Source organism: Schistosoma mansoni, chromosome 2 (assembly GCF_000237925.1).
Source record: "Schistosoma mansoni strain Puerto Rico chromosome 2, complete genome".
NCBI lineage: Eukaryota > Metazoa > Platyhelminthes > Trematoda > Strigeidida > Schistosomatidae > Schistosoma > Schistosoma mansoni.
In genome coordinates this window covers 28,848,555-28,861,981 of record NC_031496.1, presented here as the reverse complement: position 1 = coordinate 28,861,981, position 13,427 = coordinate 28,848,555, and the positions used below count along the sequence as shown (strand labels likewise).

At 34.6% G+C, this 13,427-nt stretch overlaps 1 protein-coding gene and 1 non-coding gene across 2 annotated transcripts in view; both read left to right on the top strand.

The window, feature by feature from the left end:
- The window catches only part of Smp_143570 (hypothetical protein), a gene marked incomplete at its 5' end in the record, with an annotated part of 58,923 nt that overhangs the window by 29,341 nt on the left and 16,155 nt on the right, over positions 1 to 13,427 (top strand). The window contains 5 exons of the mRNA XM_018796302.1: positions 1,834 to 1,985; positions 4,303 to 4,423; positions 6,276 to 6,415; positions 9,067 to 9,140; positions 10,161 to 10,324. Coding sequence (XP_018650528.1) covers positions 1,834 to 1,985; positions 4,303 to 4,423; positions 6,276 to 6,415; positions 9,067 to 9,140; positions 10,161 to 10,324 — 651 coding nt within the window. The remainder of the gene's footprint in view (positions 1 to 1,833; positions 1,986 to 4,302; positions 4,424 to 6,275; positions 6,416 to 9,066; positions 9,141 to 10,160; positions 10,325 to 13,427) is intronic.
- Positions 13,099 to 13,164, top strand: Smp_tRNA_01333_Pseudo_TTG.1.1. The gene has a single exon. It is a non-coding gene (tRNA).

Sequence of the window (13,427 nt, the reverse complement as noted above, 5' to 3'; positions counted from 1 at the left end):
ACAATGTAACAAGGAAAATTCCAGAAAATCGAAATGGTAACTAAAGTCCATAGAAATGAAAAAAATTGGACTGAATCCGTAATGAAGTAATGATGGTAACAAAGAATAAAATGATTTTGAAATCAGTCAATTATGAATAAAATCATGAATTCTTAAAAAATGAAAATGATGTAATCAAAGCATAAGAAAGGGCTAAAATAAAAGTTAATGTAATAAAGTGAGTGTAATGTTAAGACCATGAAGAAACACTTATCACAGTTTCATATGTTTTATTACTATTGTTTCAGCAAATTCCAGAGGACCATTGTTTAACTGTTTGTTAATCACTATAAAAGACCTCACTCTATCAATTTGATGTCCTGAGTCAAGAATCTGTCTTGAAATAGCACCGCTGAAAGTCTTGAAGCCATTTGATCCTAAACGTTTTTGAAATGTTCTTTGAATCAAACGTAGACCTTTCGGTCTGTTTCGCCAATTTAATTTCTTTCGGTTTTGTATGTAAATTTGTACACACAGTTGGCAGTAACATGAAAAGTGTATCTTTGCTGGCATTAAAGAATTTGTTGTTTTGCATAAAATAGGACATGTTCTAATTAATTCAAATTTTAGTCTTCTGTTGTATATCCCTGAAACATCATCACTTTTGAATTTAAGTTGAACAGAAATAGTTTTTTTTATTTATTCTAATCTATTTGATCTTTCTATCTTCAAATTTTCCGTATTTCTCGATAAACGTCTGCAGATACTCGATGTTCCTTAGGTGTTTTTCAACATTCACTTCTAGGACATTTTTGGCAACATATTTGTGTAGTTTAATGAGAAGACAAAAATTGTCAGAACTATGCGCTAATATACCACATAGTTCTGATCATTTTCGTCTTCTCGTTACATTATTCAAATTTATCAAAGGGACTAATTGCTTTAAACATATTTATAGTTAAATTGACTGTAGTTTATAAACAGTTCAAAATATTCCAGTTAAATAGTGTATGAAAAGTGAGATTATATTTAGCCCCTAAATGCCCTGGTACGGCCGAGAGTGGGGAGAGTCCACTCCCTCTCGAAATGCTCTCATACGGCCACGCGTATATAACCTCTGCCAGGGAAGTCGTACTCACTGCCTTCTCTTGGCGGGGTGTTATTTACGAAATTGAGAGGAAGAAAAGCGAATGTCCGGCTCTTTAACCGGGTTAGTGGATACGGAGGGTTCACCTAGGAGAGTTGGAAAACCCTGATTCCAAGCCAACGGTACACATGGGCTCCAGTATCCTGAGGGAACAGTTGACTTTATATAAAGTTTCAATTTAATGTTTAAAAATGATTTAGAAACTATTCTATGAATTTTTTCGGAAGATTTTTTTACATGATCAAAGAACTACACTTATATATCTTGTTTATTTCTCTCCATCATTATGACATGGTTAATAGCTTCATGATAATACAGATTTATCTACTATCATTATTATAGGTTGAGACAATAAAACTAAACATTTTAGGCCAGTTATTCATTGTCAATTAAATTAATTCCTATTGACTTATTAATCATTAAATAATACTCTGGTATCTAGTTATCAGTAGTAGTTAGACTTTAAACATCAACTTTCCAACGTTTTGATACTAAATCCGAACAAATTGACAATCTTGTCTCATAAGGTATATTACCGAATTTTGTAAGTCTAATTTATGAAGTGGGTCAATAGACTAAGAATCAGATTGAATGATGTTTAGCACTGCTTAACCATAGGTTGTTTGTGTACGTTTTGGAAATATTTTTACAGTTTCCACAAGAAAAAAGCAATCTCATTTATTTATTCTGCTTTTTTGTTGAAATAGATATTTACTCCTCGACCTGAATTGACCCATGCAGGTTCTGACATTGCATTAGCTGCTGAGACTTTGAACTCGATGTACACCAGAGCACTGAAAGTTCTTGATTCACAACTGTATTATGTGAAAGAACAGATTATTAGATACTCACCTGAAGGGTAAGTAATATTTATTGTTGTATTTAAGACTTATTCAAATTTTTATGCGATTTCGAGTTCAAGACAGTTGTAAATGTGTCTAACCACAGTTTCCACATCGATGTAGATCACAACCCCAAAATGAGTGGTGACTTTTTCCAATCTAAAAACTATATTCCGGCTGATGAGTGCTATAGAACGGGAAACTTTCCGGGTTTTCAATCTTTAGCTAAAATATACAATTCAGACTACTTGTACTCTACGATGAACACATAACATACCTATCTGATTGTTTGTAACATGGTGACATATCCATAGAAACGAACCAACAATTCAAAACAATCATCCAAAAAGACTTTTTTATTATGGAAGGTGATTAATTAATTTAAGTTTGATTCCAGCATGTCATGCAAACTTTTGCCTTTTGAGTCTCATGAAATCACGAATGTTTCAGCTTACGAAATAAATTCTTGCTTTCCCAGTTTGATATCCAACTGGCAGAATAAGGTCTAGAACACTGAAAGAAGGATATTATGTGTTAATCTTTAACTGTAAAAGAGTATTTGAATAAAGTCAGAATAATATGAATTCATTATATCTCATCGTTTCTCTTCAGCTTCTTACAACCGTATTCGTATTGAAGCGTGACATTGAAGTACGATATAATATACAGTAATAGATATTCCTATAGATTTTAGGCATTTTATTACATTGCATTTATTTTCTCTCATCAAGTTATGTCTTTTTGTACCGTGTTTGAAATGCAACAAATTATGTTTGATATTCCTACGTAGTTATACGTAGTCTATTTTGCCGATTTGTCTTCAAGTTGTTCACAGCATAACTGTACTTTTGTTCGTGTATGCATGCTTATGTACAATTTGTGCATTAATATATTGTGTGTAATGGTCTATTAATGACTTTGTTACCTGTTTATGACTCGACGTACGATGATTACTAGTTCAAAGTATTATTTATTTTTATTTATTTAAACACATAAATATTGGTACAAGGAAGCACCAGATACATATGCGCCACACAAATCTCATTCGATTGGTGTGAGGGCCGTGATACTGCTCAGGTGCCCAGACTGAAGCAGGTGGTTTTCTTAAGGGACCACAACCGGAGCCTTTGACCTGAATGTCTGATCCACAAGGCAGTGGAGCATCATGAGGAGATGCAGTCCCATGGTAGCCGGTGATCAACGGTTGATTCGTACGCCATTTGTTCCCTCAGGATACTGGAGCCCATGTGCACCACTGGTTTGGAATCAGGGTTTTCCAACTCCCCTAGGTGGACTTTCCGTGTCCACCAACCCGGTTAAACCGCCGGACATTCGCTTTTCGTCCTCTCAATTTCGTAAACAACAGTGATGCCACGAGAAGGCAGTGAATAGGACTTCCCTGACAGAGGCTATATATTCGCTGGCCATATGAGAGCATTTCGAGAGGGAGAGCGGACACTCCCCACTCTCGGCCGTACCAGGGCATTTGGGGGTTAGGAGTGGTCAAACTAAGGCGTGGCATCAGCTTAGCGAGATAAAATCAAAGAAGATTAATACCGAAATTGTGGTTGTATAAATGATTTTAAAAAGGAATTCTTAGAAATGTTGTTTACATTAATTGTTATCTGAATAATGATCGGTATCATATTTGTATAGTTCTTAGTCTCGATCGAATTCTAATAATTAAGTTGCAATATGGACGCTGATCTAAGTGATTTTGCACCGTGTAGATTATATCTTGGTGATAGATGGTTTGAAGTAATCGGCGAGAAACCATGTATTTATGTTTCTTTCTAGCTGTTATGTGTCATCAAGATGTGTCCGGATGACCCAGGTTCGAACTCGCTGGCGAGCATCATTTCCTTCAGGATTGCAGGTATACCTTGTTGAAAAGTGCTAATGAGCATGTAACTTAGCTCTAGGGCCTCATACCAACCACCCAATAACGGAAAGTATGAAATAATACTGAGTTCAGGGTCTAGGGGTATAAAAAAAATCCAGTCCATCTGTGTCCCTCCAACCGAGTTTGAGCTATATCAACCAATATCTTCAACTACTGATCACAAATATCACGCATATCCCCAATTGGGTATTCTGCATTTGTCAAAGTGGTTCAGTTCAACAGTCAATGATTTCATGAACTGATATCATGTTTTGGTTTGGACACCCCTACTTCTGCTCCATCTAGGACTACACATCAAGGTAGACGATATGTGGATTATATATTTTAATACGTAAATTGATTTTGTTTATCACTCATGTTTCGTTTCATATATTGGTTTTAGTATAATAAGATGCATTATTATTCTTTTTCATTAAAATTCAACTATCTAGCTCTGAACCTTTATCGGATTTCGATTGTCTAGTCGGTGGATTTTGGCCTGAAACAATTGATCTTATCTGTAATAATCTATCGGAAATATTTTCTCCAGGTCATCCAGACAGATTCTATTCCGTAAGCAATTGTCATTTTGATTTATATTTTTGTGTTTTTATGCATTTTTAATTTATTCTTTCATTCAGCTACAAATTCCTAGTACAACCTAATTGTATCGTTTAATTTGTTTAAATAAACATAGTTAACAAAAGACTACCATGAATCATAACATGATACCAATTTATAGCAGTTTTTCTAAACTATTTTTTATATGCGTTTTGTCCAAGAGTCGGTATTGATACACCAACTTCCCATATACAAGTCCCAACCTGCTAGTGCGTGAGAAGCCTAAGAATAAAGAAGGAAGTTTATTAGGCTAAACCGATTCACATGCATAAGCCACTTATATATATATATATACTCTGTAGTAAATAAATCCTTTTTTTGCTAATCACATGCACTTGTTAACGTGATTAAATTTTCAACTTAGCTCGAACAACCTAAGTAAAATTGCATTCTGTAAAATACAATCATTTCATTGTATTTATTCTCGTTCTCCTAAACTGTATACAAGCTAATGATTTTGCTTAAAACAATAATGCTCATTCTAAATCCCATTAATTACCACAATCCATCTATTTTCCCGCATTTGTAAAAGAAAAACTAGCTATATCGAGGGAATCCACACAGATTGCGCTTATACTAAGACTGATCAAAATTCAGTCTTAAATATCATCAACGAGATAATTTAAACTTTTACTAATAATGATACATACACCATACCCGTTGAACAAGTTAGTGATCATTTAGAATTTGTAACTCAATGGATAACTCATTGACGTTTGAATCAAAATGTTCTGGGTTCGAGCTTCAACGTGAACGCCAACACTGGATTCCAAGTACATTCTACTGATGATTTCCAAATTAGAAAAAAGCGCGGATTTCGGATTTCACTTCTAGCCACAATCCATCTGTTTTGCTGTTGTACTTACTTGAAAAGTTTGTAAAGGGAATTAGTTACATAAAAATTCTTGCTCAATTAGTATACACACAAGAATATTCTGTATTGTGGAAACACATGTCTAAAATATTTTTCTGATTATTAATCTCCTTGAAAATGTGAATATTTGGATGTTGACTTAGTGGTCTAATTGGATCAAGCATAAGGTACCATATAAGGTTTGGAAATTGGTTGATGGGATAGTGAACCTTGAGGTGGTCAGGACATGTTTTACGTATGCCCAATCATCGCCCACCTCGACGGGCGATGTTTGCTAGTGTGGGGCAGTTTGATAAAAAGTTATAAAGTGGGTAAATCAAAAAGTAGCATTGTCTACCGAACCGAGCTATGTAGGTATAGGCAACTGACTGATTAGGATCCATACGATTATCTCAACAAGCAGTAAGAGGCATTGAATAATATAGCTTTGAATCCGCTTCAATGGCTCAGATTATTCCTCTTTTTGTATCATATTAGATCATCAGTCTCAAAATCCTACAATTCTTTTTCTTTTAATACCTAATAGTTTCTACTGATACTGTCGCTACTTCTATTATTATTATTATGAGATTTGTCTTAATAATTTCGTCATTCTATGCTAATGTAGTATGACAACATGAACCGTTGCACATATGTGCCAATTTCTACGTTGCATGTGACTGACTGGTCTAATTTAGATACATTCATGACGGCCTAAAAGTCCTAGACTCGGCTCCTGATGAGATTGTAGGTTTCCAATGGACCAACATATGTTATATACTACAATGAAACAGCTATGTAGTGCTCCTCAATTATCGAAGATTGTCGAGCTAAAGTAAACTCGTGATTGTAAACTACAAAAATAATCTCAGAAATGTTGTGAAAATATTATCCATTCGAATTTATGACCAAGAATGCATTTTCCTCCCTATTTTGTATTCACTTTTCCAGTTATATACTATCAGCATGAATTTTATTAAGACAGTTGAAACAAAGACTTGGTCAACTAACCAACTTGTCAATTTACGCAATCATCCATCTTATTCAATGTTTATAGATAAATGGAGTTTACCAGTTTACTTTCAAATCAGGTAATTTAAACTGAAATATATATGTAGTCTAGTTTTTATTTCGAATAAGTGGACTATTATTACTTGGACGATAATTATGATTTTTCGGTTGTTTTGTTTAGTAAATTTTTTACATAATGAAAACAAAATTGATTTAAAAAAAAAAACAATAACATGTTTATCAGAAGGGGTTTTGTGGAGATTTCAGTATTTGCATAGCTGAAATCACGAGTCAATTGAAGCTAGACCACCATGAAAAACCTGGAAGCACTGGACGGCCGTTTCGTCCTATTGTGGGACTCCTCAGCAGTGCGCATCCACGATCCCTCCTCGCGAGATTAGAACCCAAGACCTAACAGGCGCTCGCGTCAGAGCACTCAACCGATAGACCACTGAGCCGTCATCCGATGGTGACTGGCTTCAAGAGATATTTCCTGGAGTTCTAGTGAGAAGCAGTAACCAGTGGAGTTCAACTAGGTCTGTTGTGAGATATCAACTCGCTGAAGACAAACGGTGAACGGTTGCTCAACCTCATGGATTGGTTGAGTGCTTCCAGGTTTTCCATGGTGGTCTAGCTTCAATTGACTCATAATTTCAACTATGCGAATAACATGTTTATTATCATGATTATTCATGAATATGAAGTATAGGTTAGTTCTAGAGTCAATTTCTTTCAATGTCTCATCTATGATAAATAGAATGAACTGATATTATCAATGGATAATTCACTTTGTAATTGTGAAATACTGAAAGACATTTAGGTGTTTACGTCATGTTGTAAGCTTAATAATTATAGTCTTTGAAATCACACTGAATGAAAACAGCTTGAAGGCTAACTACATTTGTTATGACTCTCTTTTTTTAAGACTAAGACTTTTGCCTTCAGCTTAATCAGACTGGGACTGATGTATTATGATTAAGAGCGTATGGAAAACATGTCAAATATAGATACTATGCACTTTATATTTTTCAACATTTATTAAATTGACAACAGAAACCTATTGGGGATTATGGTATCCAATCTGTTATATTTAGGCTTCAATCGATATATATATATATATATATATATATATATATATATATGTCTAGTTTTCATCATCCGACATTTTACCCACTAGATTAACTACTATAGTTGACGTAGGTGCCTGGGCATGAATATGTAATCAGTTCAAGTAGGCATACTTCACATAAGCATCATGAAAAACAAATTTAGCACTAGGTGAGAAGTAAACGACAGGAATTAGTTTTAACTGTTTCTGTGAACGAACATTCAGGTGGGGATGACCAATTTATTATTTAACGCAAAATCACAGAGTTCTTTGATAAATTGTGAAAACCATACATTAAATTCTTCAATTGCAAATCCTCCATCAATTGTCTCAATCTTAATCGTTCCTTCATTGCTATTACAATTACTCTCTGTTCCTGTTCCCTTCAATTCGATCTTCCCAACCTTCTGCTGCCAGGCGTTTCACTTTTGATTGGTATTACATATTACTTATGTCTGTCGACAGAAATAGCATACACCACACTGTGGTGGGGATTTTAATCTGCCAAATACGTTTCAAAAATTAGTGGTGAGATTGAGAAATGACGAGTGATCTTAAACTAAAGATCAAACTAGTTATTAAAATAAGAATTCTGGGTCACAGAATTGTACTAGCTGTGACCTTTATAGGCCAAGTGTGTGTAAATTCGGAGCCTTTTGAATATTTGAATATTCAAATGAACTCCATCTTTGTACTGATGAACAATAACTAGCTGTCAAACGCCATCATACATCAATGCACGTGAAGAATTGTGGACGCACATTTAACTGGGGATATTTTGAGATGTCGTACAAAGGAAGTACGAAGAAGACCAGAGGACTTCTAGGAGTTTGGCACTCAAGTAAATTAGTAATCAACATGCACATCGAAAGTGACCCAATTCGCCAACATGTTAGAAAAGTCATAGACAAGTCTTAGGTAAAAAGCAAGTAAATGGTAGAGGCAGTTAGGAAGAATATGCAGGTAACGACAGGTTAAATGTCAACAATAGCCAATTAATATCGAGATCAACGGAATAAGCTGTCAGTCATATGTGAAAAATCCGAATAATTCACTTCTACGTGAAGTTTGGTTTGATGATGTTGTCCAGAAAGACAATGAAAGCTTCATGATTAAACTATCTAGCTCTCAGAGAATGAAACTCCACCAAAAGTACTCCGTTTATCATCATATGTCAACACGTTATCTCTGATAAACTGGTGTGTTTTCGTGTGTCAATATACAAATATACCACTAAGCAGTAGTCTAGCCTATATTATACCAGTAGTTCACACTCTTTGAGGATAACGCTAAAGAACTGAAATCCCAAATTTCAAAGAAACTGTAAGTTTACCAAGTGTAAGAAAGCACACCTATATGACAAATACCACCATCACTTACGAGGTTTGTGCCTAGAGTTGCTTATTGTTTGTCAGTAAATGTTAAACAAACTCTTTCATGTGTTTCAATTTCAGTTCACTATGAACACGTTTTCATGAAACGTTTGTGTAGAGCGCATTTACTTTATGAGGCCTATCTAAATGCTGCTATCCTTGTAAACAGTACATATAATCTTCCGTCTTGTGTATTTTAGTGGAAGTTTTTGATTAGTATCTAACCATCATTGTTACTATTGTTTCCTAGGTTCCAAGAAATAGCTGGAAATGTTGAAAACGCTATGAAAAAAGGTCTGATAGAGATTAAAGAAAGTCGAAAATGTATGTTTATTTATTTTTTTGTTTAAAGTGGAAAATAAGTATCCTTCACTTTTTTTCCTTTAGGGTTTCTGCATTACAATGTTGATATTATTATACTGCTTGCAAAAGCTCAAATTTAGCCTCTTATAGCTTACAACGTTTCGTAAATTACTCTCAAATGTACACTGGATTCTCTACCCCACGTCCAACTATGAAAGGAGCATAAAGTATATACTATCTAGTGTTTGTTATCTTCTCAGTTGTTAGGGATTTGGGGATAGTAAATAATACAAGGTTAATACTTTGATTATGGAATCTTATAGTACCTGTACATTCCATAATAGCACATACTTGTTATTCAATAAATAGGCGTTTAATTCACTGCAATATAACTGAAGCACTGTGACAGCAAAGCTAAAGTCCAGTTACACTATCTAATCAACAATTCGACAGATAGACAAAATCATTGCAAGACCTGTTACAGTATGCGGTAGTCTAATCTGTAACAATGTACAGAAGCTCAGAAAGTGGGGATTATTCTAAGACTGTTATGTAATCTAAAGCCTCCGACAACTGACTCTGATGTTCTTGAACTTTAATCACAAAGTTTATAATCTTTGAAACTGTTCCGATCTCTAAATTCTGGTTTTTCGAATAAAACACCTTATCGCTGTCACACCCTTCACAGTCAGCAGTACGACTTCGCTCTCGAACTTTACGTTGCTTCTTTTAGTCTTACTGTTCTTCAGTCGACATGCCTGGTATTGTAGAATGTACAGAAACATGTCTTCCTGTGATTATAACTCGGTTGAGCCATCACAATAAGGAAGCTTGACCACCGAGTCTAGCTAACAGCTATAATCGAGGAATACTTACAGTTCAACACGAAACCTATATCCAGAGTTTTTTTGCATATATATCTTTATACACATGTAAGTATGTATTTTTTGAAAAGCATTAATTTTGTCTTTGATATCGTTAGTGAGTTAACCTTCAATGTATGTATTTACACATACGTATTTTCATTCTATAAATTTACAGCTTGTTTAATTGAAGTTACCGAAGTAGTTATCTGTCAGTTGAATCGCTGTTGGGAAAAAGGAATTTATTTAGATAAGTTAATCCATAGATTTTGGAAATTAACTCTACAAATATTAAGCCGTTATTCAAGTTTTATTGATGAACAAATAAAATCTATCCAAGAGGTAAGTGTAGTATATATATATATATATATATATATAGAGAGAGAGAGAGAGAGTACACGAAAACTGTTCACAATTATCATGCATAAGTCAGTTTTCTTATGTTGATTACCAAGTATTTTGATTTAAATTATGGATTTTATGTTTGGTCTGGCGTTTTTATCTAGAATATGCTTGTTATTAATTTTTCTTTTTGCGACCCAGATATTCCTATTGCTTAGTATTCTTGGACACCGATTCACTCGACAAGTCCCCAAATCAGAACACGGTTGAATAGGAAGAAATTATATTCCGAATAACAAGGGTAGATAGAAGTAAAAGGCACAATAAAGAGATACGTTAGTATATTTATAGTTTTTACATGAGAAGATTCTAGAGTGTTCTCCAAGTATCGACTAGCGCTGATTGGATAATAATTAGCCAGTCAGCGAGTGCAAATGCAATCGTGCACGAAACATGCTTTAATCCGATCTATGTCCCACTAACAATGCTCGTTTTTAATAGTTGAAAATATTTGACTTCATTACCATTGAGTAGCATGTTCGACTCATACTGTCTATCTACTTCAGTTTTAGCAAGTGCATAGTGTTGTCATTGATCTTGGCATAGAAGCCTAGATACACTAATATGAATTACATTAAATTTACTTCGTAAATAATAGATTCAGTTCACCGTTCCTAATATACTGAGCAGTATCATCGGCTCTTGTATTTTCAATGTGGCTCGTAACCAAATACCTGTTGTTTAAATTTCAGTGTACATTTTGTTAAAACAGCTCCATTTCTTTCTAAATTAATTAACAGGAAAATAGTAGAATTTGATCTTTATTCATCCTTAATGTTTACTTCAAGTCTAATCAGAAGTTTTCATTTATCTTCCCATAGAAACATTATATATTACTTTGTCAGTTGTGCTACTTTCTCTTATCTTACCTATCGAATGTTCGCAGTCAATCAGTTTCGTTTTTTACAGAAGAGACTAAATATACACACTCACGTACTTCGATTCAAGCCATTACTTCTCGTATGAGTCTTATAGAGATCCATAGTTTACATCTCTTACTTATCTTAGGTAGGTAGCCATTTAAAATCAAAAAGCACTAGATATCTGTTTAGTTCCACTAATGGATTCGTCAGCAGTATGCGTCCGCAATCTCACCGGCACAGGACCTCGGTCCATTTGATAGCCACTCAATGGTCTAAAAGTTAGCCACTCGCTACGATACTTGAAGCTACCGGGTTCAATCACTGGTTTGGTCGTGAATGGTCATTCCTAGGAAAAATTAGCTATTCAGTGCTTCCTAGTTTTCACTGTTGCTCTCTTAACAGAATTCATCTACGAATTATGATAGCACTTAATAAAATTGTAATATTCAATTCATGTTTGTTTTTCTTTTACTAAAAGGCATCTGGACTTTACAGCTCAGTCTGATCACTTTTAAATTGATACTTCTCTTCCTCTGTATTTTGAAACGACCTATAACTTACACCTTGTGTTAACTGTTTTCATGGTTACGTTTCCTAATTCTTCCTTCTTCACACGCACACACTGTTGTTTTTTCTCTTAACTTGCTTCATAATGAATTGTTTTGTTTAACTTATTAAGTACAAGTAAACGTCCTTCCCTAGATGATTTTTATTTCTTTCTTTTAAAAAAACCTGAACAACTTTTCTGACCTAGAATTTCACTAGTATTTCTCACCTGTTAAGTTTCGTTTCATGGATGTTATTAAATAGTTTTCTATACAGAACAATCGGTTCCCAAAATGTCTTGGTGTTTCATACAATGCTCCTATTATTGTGACCAGTTAAAATGAATTATTCAGTCTTTCTTCTCAAGATTAAAACTTCTTGTATGAATTTTTTTAGTATTTATGTTAACTTTTCCTATAGTTTGCGTTTATTGATAGTAGTGACACCCCAGACGTTTTGTGTGCTTCTGTTAAATACTTTGTTCGCTCACTTAAACTGAATATATTTATTCCTGTTAGAATTAGTATACTGTTATCTGCTTAAGCAATAAATGTTCCCAATGCAAGTTAAATCATAAGTATGTACCTATAAGATATATCATTTTAAGTGTTTGGATTGTGAACTAACTTTAGCCAGGCAGCTATTGGAAAACAAGGAACTCTGAACAGAACAGTTGTGTTTCGTCCTAGTTCAGAACCTGTCCCCGTCATTTTTTTATAACATCAAAATGTTACAGTTTGATTTTTTGTATCTAATAAATATTCACTTCAATCTGATATTCTGAGGAAAATATCATACATGTGACACAATGTATTGAATGAAAATTCCTGTAAATTATCTCACTATATCCTAAAATCTACTGTATGAATGAGGAAAAGTCACATTAAGCATTCCGTTTAACAGTTAATATTATATTATTCTTAAATTTACATATTTTTTTGTAATTAGAATAATGATTACTAATGAATGAAGGTATACTAACTATTTGGTATTGAAGCAGAGATGGATAGTGGCTAGCAGTGGAATCCAGTTTGACGCGCGTTTCGTCCTATTTGGGACTCGTCAGCTGGATGTACCTGCATCCCAGAGTTGATGTTCACCCTGGGACTCGAACCCAGTACTCTCCATCTCTGCTTACCATGCTTGTGAATTAAGGCTATATCGAGGCAATGCACACAGTATGCACATATGCCAATTAGAGACTGACCAGTTGCAGTCCTAACACATCGATGGGAATATTCAAACCAACAATACTAAATGAATTTAAACTTCACCCCATCGCACAAGCAAGTGGCTATCAGGACTCAGTGGCCGAGTGGAGAACGCGATGGCGTTTGAAGCGAGGGTACTGGGTTCGAGTCCCAGAGTGAACATCAATTCTGAGATGCAGGTACATCCAGCTGACGAGTCCCAAATAGGACGAAACGGGGATCCTGGATTCCACTGCTCAGCACTATCCATCTCTGCTTACCATGCTTGTGAGTTAAGGCTATATCGAGGCAATGCACACAGTATGCACATATTCCAATCAGAGACTGACCAGTTGCAGTCCTAACACATCGATGGGAATATTCAAACAAACAATACTAATTGTATTTAGTATTTATGTAAAATATCACTAGGAAAAAGGTCTT